Source organism: Gadus morhua, chromosome 23 (assembly GCF_902167405.1).
Source record: "Gadus morhua chromosome 23, gadMor3.0, whole genome shotgun sequence".
Lineage (NCBI taxonomy): Eukaryota > Metazoa > Chordata > Actinopteri > Gadiformes > Gadidae > Gadus > Gadus morhua.
Genome location: NC_044070.1, coordinates 3,301,342 through 3,313,036, shown reverse-complemented (window position 1 = coordinate 3,313,036; position 11,695 = coordinate 3,301,342). Strand labels below are relative to the sequence as shown.

The 11,695-nt window shown below is 41.6% G+C and overlaps 2 protein-coding genes across 3 annotated transcripts in view; one reads left to right on the top strand and one right to left on the bottom strand.

Moving 5' to 3' along the window:
- Window positions 1–85: 85 nt before the first annotated feature.
- Window positions 86–8,209, top strand: acp5b (acid phosphatase 5b, tartrate resistant). The gene is made up of 7 exons (XM_030348480.1): window positions 86–200; window positions 603–680; window positions 883–1,073; window positions 2,145–2,272; window positions 2,612–2,803; window positions 6,472–6,619; window positions 7,225–8,209. Exons 1-7 carry the CDS (start codon window positions 161–163, stop codon window positions 7,462–7,464), a joined length of 1,017 nt encoding a protein of 338 aa, XP_030204340.1. The 5' UTR covers window positions 86–160; the 3' UTR covers window positions 7,465–8,209.
- The window catches only part of f3a (coagulation factor III, tissue factor a), a 7,950-nt gene continuing 4,073 nt past the window's right edge, over window positions 7,819–11,695 (bottom strand). For both annotated transcript variants that reach the window (XM_030348486.1, XM_030348487.1), the window contains exons 5-6: window positions 11,255–11,420; window positions 7,819–9,033 (exon numbers count right to left, since the gene is read on the bottom strand). In XM_030348486.1, coding sequence (XP_030204346.1) covers window positions 8,897–9,033; window positions 11,255–11,420 — 303 coding nt within the window. In that variant the 3' untranslated portion in view covers window positions 7,819–8,896. The remainder of the gene's footprint in view (window positions 9,034–11,254; window positions 11,421–11,695) is intronic.

Here is an 11,695-nt window from a genome sequence, read left to right as displayed (position 1 = left end):
CGTTTACAATATGAGACTCCTTTGTGACAAAAGTGCAGTTTTTTTGTAGTGTTGAATTGAGTAACTTTTTGACTCATTGCCTAGAGACCTTTGATCACATGTTCCTATCTGTCTGAGCAACCTTCCACTGGGTGATAAGGCAACACACTAATCCACATCTATGGTGGATGACATGGTGTTTGGACATGCATCCAATAACTGTAAATATATTTTCGTTACTTTCATAATTTATCTAAAATAGATTAGGTGCCTGTAATAAATTATTTTTAATTTATATTACAGCTAATTAATTTAATTGTAACGTTGGAACGCCAACGGGTACATTTTTTTGTGCAAAAAAATGTGGTCAATGCACTTGTACAGAAACGAGGCCTCTGTATTAATCAGGAGTAGAGAAACACAAAGTCCAAAGGTGCGTTAGATGGCTCAGACGCCTCGCCGATCAGGTTTCTCAGTGTTCACCCAACACAGGAAGTCAAGTACCACAGCGAAGCTTCCTTGTTTTGCTGCTTCCTCACAAACCAAAACACAAACGAATGTAGATTATGGCTTGACGTTTATATTCACGCAAAGCTAACTGATGGTTTTCTCTATACGGACAGTCATGGGTGGCTCGAACATTGCTCTACTGATTTGCAGTCTGTCGGCCTGCTGGCCTCCTGGACAACCTCTGGGACAAGGTAGGGGTCTGCACAAAGACAAACAACACTCGGAAGAGCAAACACCACTCATCTTGTTTGTGTTGGATTTACATTAGGCCTACTCAAGTGTTTCCCTTGAACCCTCAAATTGCTTTATTTACCTTTACTGCCATGCATTCGGCAGTGTCATAAAGTACTCTACTACACCAAACCTATCATCGCGTGTGTGTTTGTGTCCCAGCGCCCCTGCGATTCGCTGCGTTGGGGGACTGGGGTGGGGTTCCAGTGCCTCCGTACTTCACTCCTCACCAGAAGTCCATCGCAGACGAAGCTGATTGGCTCGCCCGGACCGCGGGTCTGGACTTCGTCCTAAGCCTCGGGGACCACTTCTACGTCGACGGAGTGAATGATGTGGCCGACCCCCGCTTCAAGGCCAGTCCACGCACCTGTCCATCCTAACCCCGTTGATTTATTTACTTTTATTTAACCAGGGATAAACCCCCATTGATATTAAATGTACATTTTCCAAAGCAGGGATAAATGGTGAAACCTGACTTACAATGCGACACTTATTTTCGTAGTCTCTAGCATATGTGAGGTATTTTCATAACAGTTACATTTGACTCATGTGTTACTTGTTTCAGCCGCAGTGGAAGTTTGTTAACACAGAACGATGTAGGCCTAATCTGTTACGGAGTCTGCAGGGTTTATAATTATGCATCCTGAACATGCAGAGGTTATGGTGTGTTCCCGAATCCTCGAACGCCAGATCCGAGTCGAAAGTCGAAGATCTCCCAGCTTTCTTGCGGCATTTCTCGAAGGCACGCCCTCTTTTTGTCTTTGTATTTCGAAAATCTGAGAGTAGACCGAGATCAGTGATGACGCCCTCAACAAAATGCCTGCGCCCTTGAAGAGGTATATCTTTTTTGTATTTGTACCACGTAGGTCATTTTAATGTCGATTTTAAATGCTCTTACACACTTGATTACATTGCTACTTTATTCCGGTCACCAATTTATACATTGCATGGTCTTGCTGTGCGTGCAATACAATGTAAAGTTGTGTTGATTGTTTTCGGGCTGGTTTGCTAAAGACGTTAATGCAGCTAACAATAAACAACGACTAGCCAATTTCATGCCACAAAGACGAACAGGAACGCTTTGAATACTCCGTGACCGGAAGTGACGTCAAACGTGCAACTCGGATGGCTGGCGGCCGAGGATTCAGGAACACACCATTGTACTTTCACACAGAGCATGCCATTTGACGACGCTGTGTACTGTAGAATGGGGAAAGGTCGCCTCCTTGTGTTTGGAAATCGTTAGGTTTCCCTCTAAAAAGCCTCTAGTTTAATTAATTCTAGAATTGATTCAGGGTGTTGTATTTAAGAAATTATTCAATACAACAATGTTAATATTTAACGTTTTCATGTTGGATAATATAACAGCTCTCTTTTTTATTGTCTGCCAATAACTTATCTGGTTTTTCGTTGTTCCGACACAGTACACATTTGAGAAGGTATTTTCTCACAAGTCCTTGCTGGCAGTTCCATGGTACCTGGTGGGAGGGAACCATGACCATCGCGGGAGCATCTCGGCCCAAATTGCCTACTCCAACATCTCCCACAGATGGTAGGGCTCAAATCGCCAGGCAGACCCACTAACCACATGTTGGCAATAACGTACCTTCTTGTTAACTGAAAAACAACATTCAGTATTGATTCCACACCTGGGAAGTTAACTTAAGTAAATTGGTCAAATGCTATTTATTTTTTCTATTTTTTAGGGCCAGTGATATGGACTCACAGAACCAACGTTTTTTTTAAATCATTTTAGTGATGAAACTAGAAATATTAAGTTCATAATCAATACAATTTACACATTATTACAATTGAGTGTTCTCCATTGTAAAAGAGACAAGGAGATGGTCTCTCTAACTCTCTGTGTTCCCGTCACATTTGACCTGGGAAGGAACTACCCGTCCCTATACTACGAGCTCCTGTTCCCGGTTCCTCACACCAACATGTCGGTGACGGTGCTGATGATCGACACCGTGGTGTTATGTGGGAACACGTACGACCAGGAGCAGCCGAGTGGGCCGGAGGACTCAGTGGCGGCAGAGATCCAGTGGGCGTGGATCCTCTCTAGACTCGCCAACAGCAAGTAAGCAACACGGCCCTCGTTTCTATCCCCCTAAAGGTGATGTGGGGAGGGTTTAACAGCTGTCATTTGATGGCTACGGCAACAAATGATAGATGTTAAATCCTCCAGCCATCCGTCCGCTGTCAGTAAGTCCAGTGCTCGGAGAATATCTGTTCTGGTTGACTACTTATGCCTCTATGAGACCGTTTAGATAGCAGACCACTTCTGGGTCTTTCTGGCCAATCATTTCTTCCCTCATTGGTTCAAGGATCCCTCTTGCCTTTTTGGGTCGTAAATTTGGCTCCGTTATGCTCTTTTCGGTTCACTCGCTCTACAACTGAACAGTGTTTCTGTTTGTTCACATCCCGCAATGAACCGGTTTACATTTTATCCAGGATTTAATCTAATGTATTCAACCCCTTATTGACTTTGTCAGCACATTCTAATAAATAAGAGTTAATAAATGAGTGATGTGAGATACAAAAACTGCTGCACCCTACTCTACATCTACATTTGAAAAACACACTATACTAAGGTTATACAAATATAGATATTTAGGTAAGAGATCTGTAATCGATGTGATGTACCCGGTGCTCAGTGCCCTTCTAGACAGCAGATAATACTCTGCTGTGTGTTCATGTTCAGCCTCTATATGGCAGCAGAGCTGCACATGTGCTCATAATTCTAAGTCAGTAGAAGCTCTTCAATAGTGGACCATGTCCCTGCAGACGGACTTCACTAGCTGTCATCGCTGGGAGATTGATCCTGTAGAATGTGTTTTGTATTCCTCTAATGCAGTAAAATAAAATAGCTAATATATTGCCTTCTAAGCGATGATAATGGCATTCCTCCACCATGGCTGAGGAGGAGGAATCCGGGCAGGGTGATTCAGTCACTGGTTAAGAATGTAACGCCACTGCACTTAAGGGCGCACTCACACTAGGCAAGTTGGCCTAGTGTGAGCAAGCATAGATGTGGTTTCGCAAGAATCAAAATTTCTGGGACGAATTACACACTTCTTGGTGGTCGCCATGTGTGCTGAACAAGAGCACTTCTGAATAACCGCTGACGTGCTTCCCCTTTTGAATACACTGCAATATCCTACATATGTACAGTGTTACATAATTGTTATAGAAATTGACCAGATAGAGTATTCAAGGGGAGTTGGGTTCACTATACTGTAACAGGGAACAATGAATACGGTGCATGCTGCATGTTTTCTAAACAAGGCTTGAAGACATTATTTCAGCAGTGATGTTTAGGCTGTCTGGCATCAACGATTAAGAATCCCTGCAGCAGTAAAACTCTTCTATTCAGTATAAGATAAATACGTGTTCACTGGTTAGAAGGAACAGTTCTTCTCACTTTGCCGTCCCACATAACTTTCCTGTGAATGAAAGACTCATTATATGTTATGGTCAGGTTGAGATTTGAGATCACGTCTTCTGAAATGATTCTGTGTTGGTGGTCACTTGGTCAGGAGAATGAGGTCAACCTAAGCTGCCTTGCCCAGGTGTTAGTCTATAAATGGATTCCAGTTTGAGGACTAATTGCAGTTGTTCAGCTTTCTATCTTTGTAAATTATAGATTTGGTGAGAAGACTTTAGTCAGTCAATCAATCAATCCACTAATCGTTTGTGTACTTTTTTTTGTACACTCAATTATAGTATAATTTTATAGCAGATACTCTGTATCTCGATGTCATCTTGCGGTTGTTAATGATTATTTAAAGGTTAGGTCATTTCTGTCCAAAGTGCTCTCATCACAACAATAACGAAATACGTGATTTGATGACATTATCAAGTAGCGTGTCATTTAATTCCAAGTAGCATAAGAATAACTGAGGATAATGTTATTTGAGGAAGCCCAGTGCTGTTATCTGTGGTCAGAGCAATCATATTCAAAATAATGATGAAATGAATCAAATGTATCAGCATGAAAATTGTAACTTTATACAGGTAACGTACACATTACAGTGTTGCCCACTGAATCTCATTTGATTGACTAATTATGGTGGTAGCTGACAGAGGGGTGACAATCCTTTCAGAAAGACATTGGACATTCACGCTCTGAATAACGGCGACTTGAAGCTGGAAGCAAAGCCTGTATCATCGCAATGAGTCCTGTGTGTAGCGGTGTGTACCTGGTGTGTAGCTTGTGTGTTGCTGGTGTGTGGCAGTGTGTACCGGCTCAGCTATTTTCTCTATACAGCCATTATTTGGTTCTAATTCATACACAATAGGTAAATTATAAAGTGTTTTTCCCTTAATAATTGCCAAATCAATTTAAAAAGAAACATATCACTTTTTCCAAACGTTCCCAATGGTTTTAAATCCCTTTTTATCAGTGTATCCCGAGAGCTATGCAACAATAAAGAGTAGGTAAAGATCTGCTCTAGCTCTAGTGAGGGTGTAGCGCATATGGACTGTATGCTATACAGATTAAACCGACCCAATCATATGTGTACAATGTGTCAACTATCGCAGACTTTCTTCACACCAAACAAAGCATCCACAAACCGAGTAAACGGTTTGTAGATTCGTTGAGATTCAGACTGATTTCGTTTTTCTGGCATCCCTCATGCTAATTTGTACAGAGCTCAGGAGGTGACATGGGAAGACTTTTTTTTCATAAAAATTGCATGTGACTGGTAACTTGCACACAAGCTTTAGTAAGTCGCACACGGGCTTTAAGTAAATCTGTTGTGTTGTTTTGCAAAACACTGTGTTAAGTGTGCTTAAAGTTTTGTAGATCTAGGTTGATGTTTTGCTCCTTGACTGTTAGGAATGGAAAAAGTGCGTAGTTCAAAACGTGACACAGCTTTTACTTCTTCGCCACCTAGAGATTGTTATGTACGATGTGATCATTCAAAAACCCCGTTATTTCCCGTAGACATTTGACCGAGGGAACCGGGAGCCTCGGAGGCTGGATTTATTCTTCAGAGGTCGACTCAGGACTGCAGTCATGTGATTGGCTGAAAACGAGGGAGGCATCTGATTGGCTATAGAGAGTTGCTTGTTGAAAAAAATGCATTTGTGAATTCAGTCCATGGACATAAAAGATCCAGTCACGTCAGGAGAGTCTCAAAAATTCGCAAATAAATGCAGACCAGTTCATTCACACACAAATGCAAACAAGTTCACAAATGAAATGTGTCTTGTTAATTCAAGTTTAACAGTTTGTATATAAATGTAACAACATCCAAATACATTTTTTGGTGAAAATTGCAAATACTTTTTTAATGAATATATTTATGGATTTATATTACATATATTTAAAACAAGACACATTTGTGTGTGGATCAGAAATGTGTTTGTGAAACTTATGGATTTATTTCACATTTATACATACCGATATCCATTTGTGTTTGCATTGAAATGATTTTGTGAGAAGAGAGTAATTTATATATAAATCACAATATACAGTACATTTGTGAATCCTTCTCTGTGCATTTATTATTAATGAGACTGTTCTGACCCCATAAACAACATCCTAGTTTCTCACATTCACATCAGGTGTCGTGTGTGTCATCTAGGTCAACATCGGCTCTTTTCACTTTCTCTCTTTTTGTTTCTACTATCGGTGGACACATGAAATGAACCTCAGTGAAATATTCTGTCTTTGTCACTTTGGATTTAGCTCGTATGGCCATTACTAACAACCAGGACTATGGTGGCTACGTTCCGCAGGTCGGACTACCTTGTTGTGGCTGGTCACTACCCCGTGTGGTCCATCGGCCATCACGGGCCCACCCCCTGCCTGCTGGAGAGGCTGCGTCCTTTACTGAAAAAGTACCAGGTCACTGTGTACCTGTGTGGCCACGACCATGATCTGCAGGTGAGGGGCACTTCAGTGGGACTGGGGAGTTTAGTAGGACTGTAATTTAGTATACCTGTGGAGTTTAGCATGCCTGTGGAGTTCAGTATTTCTGTGGAGTTCAGTATGGCTGTGGAGTTTAGTATTACTGGAGTTTAGTATGACTGTGGAGTTTAGATGTCTGTGTGCAACTGAGACAGTAGGGTTTAGCATGACTGTAGTTTTATATGAATGTAGTTTGGTATGGCTAGTTACTATAGACTGTAGTTAAATGCTTTAGTATCATATTGGTGTAGACAGTGGGGTTTCGATGACTGTAGTTTTGTATGAGCTTGTAGATTAATATGACCGGAGTTGGGTATGAGTGTGGAGTTTGGTATGATTGTAGTTTTGTATGACTTTAGTTTAGTATAACCAGGTAGTGTGATAGGACTTAACTATCAGTTTAGCATGACTGTGGAGTGTTGTTTCTCCTCAGCCTTAGTGACATTTTCCCGTTGGCCATATTTTATGTAATCATAACTCTTCAGGCTTACAGAATATTCCAGTGAAATAGTAGTAAGGACATCAACTGAAGATGTATTTAGTTTGTTATGATTGCACATTTACAATCATCTTCCCGTCAGTTCATCAGAGAGGATGATGGGAGCTCCTACGTCATCAGTGGCAGCGGGGTCGTCAGCGACTACTCCTCTGAACACAGGGACAGCGTACCGTTGTCCTGGCAACTCTACTCCAGCCCTGTCAATCACACATCTGGAGGAATGTCTTACTTTGAGGTCACAGAGAAAGCAATGTCCATCAGCTTTCTACAGACGGATGGGAAATGTGTGTACCGCGCAGAACTGGGACCTCGCAACACTTGAGGGGTTGGGTGCGTTGTACAAATGTTGAATTTGATGCTTAGAACCAGCAATTTATTAACCATATTCACAGTTTGATAACTTAAGCTCCTCATTAGATATACATTCCTTAACATTGGCAGAGGAACATGTATAGAGTTAATGGATTAAATTTATATTCACCTTACATTTTTTTCTTTTTTATTCTGATGAAAATTGCCACAAATTCCATCAGGTAAACTTGTAATGTCAGTTATATTAGTGGACAAGCCAAACTGCCGTAGATAATGTTATGTTGGGTAGCCCAGTCCTGTTGTCCGCAGTTGTAACTTCATAACGTTACTCTACACATTAGTGTTTCTCACATAATGTTTTTAGTTTTTTTTCTAAGATTGAAGGAAGGATATTCAACCCTCTGAATTGCAGCGATTTGACGCGGGCGACTAAGACTCGATCAGCGGTATCAGTCCTGTGTCTAGCAATGAATAACCCACTACTACTGACACTACTACTACCACCATTACAACTACCACTACTGTCATTGTATGCGTTGAAGGATAAATGAGTGAAAGCTATCGCTTTCGGGGGGTCATTTGCAAATCATAAACACAAGGTAACACAAGGAAAAACATTATTTTTTTGTTTTATTGTGATGTATTGTTGAATCAGTATTAGTTGTTTACAAGTACAAATGATACTAATTAATTTCATAACAGCCAATCAGTGTTCAAATCAATGTAAACCTTTACAAATAAAAACATTTTTTCTATTTTGGGAATTCTTTCTATGACATAATTTAATTGTTTTAGTTTTTTTAACAATACAAATCGAACAAACTTGCGTGAACATTTTTGAACAATATAAAAAACCACCATCATACATAAAGAGCAATTTCATTGCTTTTTTTAAATAATAAATTATAAATACAAAAATATAACATACTAGTTTGATTTTCCATTATTGTGTAGTCTTTCAAGATCAAACCCTTATCTCCCATAGTTAATTTAAAGTTAGCCGTAAGAACGATAAATAAATAAAAGCCAATGGTACCGTAACCAGAGAGTTAAAATCAGCAGTACTATTCACCAAGGATATACAATGAGCTTACCAGGGACCTCCCATTAGTCTACCTAAGGATTTGTATAAAAATATATACTATTCACAGAAGCTTAGAGTGAGTTTTGCTCACGTTTTCTCACTCAGGTCGGCGTAGAACTGTAGAGCTAGAGCTAGAGGATGAGAAAAGGTGGTTTCACAGAAACCAGGGTTGAGAGTACAATTCCAGCGTCCCACAGTGGAATGTTGACCTTGCTGTGGCCCCTCTGTGTTTCTCCCCGCCTTTTGAAGAGGACTGTTGGATCCCACCCAGCAGCTGTACCATGCCCATCAGCCCCGCCCCCCCGCACACACACACAGACACACACACACACGTACACACACGTACACACACACATGATCACAGAAGTTCGCGCTCTTTTGCGGTCTCCTGGGCTTTTCTCCGGCGCTTGAGGCAGACCACCGCCACCACGATGGCCACGGACACAATGACCAGGATGAGGAGGATGCCCCCTGCGATCACTGGCACCGAGTACACTGTGGGAGGAGGGGGGGGGGGGGGGGTTACTGTGTGCTCTGTACATTACAGTGCATACAGGACAATATCAGTCTGGCCAATCGAACTAGTGTCTCTCTTGACTTCACTAAAACATCTGTCACCATTATATTTTGTCAAAATGATGCTGATTGATTTTAACAACAGCATTTATCGTCAGCACGCCACAGCACGTCACAAACAATAGCAATGTGGTCTTTGACATTAAACATTCTGTAAAGTACTAAAGTCCTGTAACAAAGAACAAAGTGCTATTCTTTGTTCTTTGTGATAAAACATTCTGTAAATTACTAATGTCTTGTTACAAAGAATTTGTGATAAGACATTTTGTGAAGAACTCATATGGCCAGTCAGTTTATTTGTCCACACACTTCCACCAACTCCGTGCTGACCAGACGCACTGTGATTCCAAAAGACAGATTGTTGCATCACTTTAGTTTACATTGGTTGCATGAGCATGCTCAAGCTTAATGCTCTACTCTAATTTACCAACTATTTTAGTGAGGCCAGGGGCGACTGGTACAGTGGTTTAATCACCAGCAGTGGCCCTTAAATATACTGCATTTTCCTCCTTGTCATAGCCATGACATAATGCAACTGTCATTTTAAAGCATGCATACAAAAAGTTACTTGCAATCACAGAAACATGTCGTAGGGCATTTATAGAAAATGTTGAATCTTTATAGCTTATACACTTGGGATTTGAAATCCTAGTGGCTGATGTTGATATCATTCCAGAGCAGCCCGGTCGAGAGCATCGGTGTACACTAGTGTTGGGTCGTTTGCGATCGAATCAGTTCGAATGAACAGATCTTTAACAAGAACGGACCGAACTGATTCTTCTCTCTCGTTCTTCTTGTTCGTTCTCAGATTAGATTCCTCCCAGACACTCTAGTCGCTGACTCACTGTTCGTTCGCTGACTGAGTGTCGAAGAGGGAGAGGCTTAGCGAGCGAGCCTACGATAATACGATTCAATATCAGTGAAATGGTAAATGCATGCTGTCTTTGTACTCTCTGTGTCACGCCAGATTAATCAAATATTTGAATGTCTCGTCAATCTGTCTCGTTCTTTCATGGTTCGTTCTCAACCCGGGCCCCCCACCACCATCATTGCTAAATCAAGTCTATTATCTTGCTGACATGTTAAGCATCCACTAATCAACTGCACCCCCCCCATCCCGCTGCATTTGGTTAAAGTTGTAATGTTGATTGATGACCGACTTCCACGATCGTTTGAGAATGAGAACGAGGGAGGAGCTGAGTCTGACGGACTCAGCTGGGAACCGTGCACTCCATCATTCCATTCACCGCTACCGGAAACTCGACTGAACGAACGAAGGAACGAACGATTCTGAACGAATCCTCTTGGCGAACTGACCGACGCGAACTTACCGACGCGAGCTGAATTAAGTAAAAGATTCATTGACTCAAACACTAGTGTTCACATGAACCTCCCTGCTCCAAGCAGTTGGCCATGGCTGAGTAGCACTGTGTCTTATTCTAAACACGCAAACAAAATTCATTCCCTTACTTAAAGTACTATATCAATATCGACAGAGCTATGCAGATCCCTAGGATGGCTTAGTAGATTGGATGCTTCGACATCAAAGTGGCGGCTCTGTAGTACTTTCACCCTAAAAACTATTCATAGCGCCAACCACTGATTGCGCGGATGTATGTACTGTGAAGCACCGCATCCCCCCCCGCACTTCCTTCCTTTTTACCTAGTTCTCCATACCGCTGGTGAAGGAATCTACTTCCCCTCTGTGAAACCCCTCTGTAAACTCTTCACCCCCTCATCTAAACTTTTAAATCCACCTTAGAGACAGGTTGCCTTTAGAATCAGATAATATTCCAGACATCGTACATATTCCTTTATATTAAATGATCTATTCCCCTCAGCGCTTATTCTATTCTATCGCCTTCACATCAATCCACTTGTTGTTAGCCAAGATGCAGCAAAGCATTATTCCATTCTACTCCATTCTATTACAAGTCTGCAAAGAATGTGGAACGATTCAGAGCATACATTCTTCTACCCTAATTCCTTCTCACTCTACGCAATCTATGGGATTGATTCATATTCCATATCTTATTGAATCATATCACGGATAAGGGCGTTATTTGATCATGTCAAATCTCATTAAACAGTGGAGGAGTCATCCAGGGTACCAACATGCTGTGATAAGTTTCTCTCTCACCATCAGTGAAGGACTTCTCCCCTTTGGAGCACTGGGTTTGGCTCTGCGCCCCTAGCTGCTTCCCAGGCTTGCGACTGGGGATGTAGGCCTGCACCTCGAAGCAGTAGCTCTCCCCCCGGTCCAGCTTCTTCAGCTCGATCACACTGCCCGCCGAGGTGTATTCTTTCTGGGGGAGAGGAGCCAACAGATCGGGGGGTTAAATGTCTGGATGTATTCTTTCTCTTTGTGCCGACATCCTGTTCCTGCTAGAGGGGACTGATCTTTCACCTTGTATGTGAAAGTAACAAGATCAAGGTCTAGGGGTAGGGAAAGCCGGGGGAAAATATCCCAGGTTATTGCTTAACTGTTTTCAGTTTTATGTATTATAAATAAATGTATTATTAATCAGATTCTAATTTATATTTTTTCTGTCATCTTTAGAATCTAGAAAGCTTTTTTTAT

Excerpts from the sequence above, each read along its gene's own strand:
- acp5b (XM_030348480.1), top strand. The coding sequence starts at position 161 with ATGGTGGATGACATGGTGTTTGGACATGCATCCAATAACT. Across the intron at positions 201-602 it reads TGGACATGCATCCAATAACT|TCATGGGTGGCTCGAACATT; the intron begins GTAAATATATTT and ends CTATACGGACAG. Across the intron at positions 6,620-7,224 it reads GCCACGACCATGATCTGCAG|TTCATCAGAGAGGATGATGG; the intron begins GTGAGGGGCACT and ends TCTTCCCGTCAG.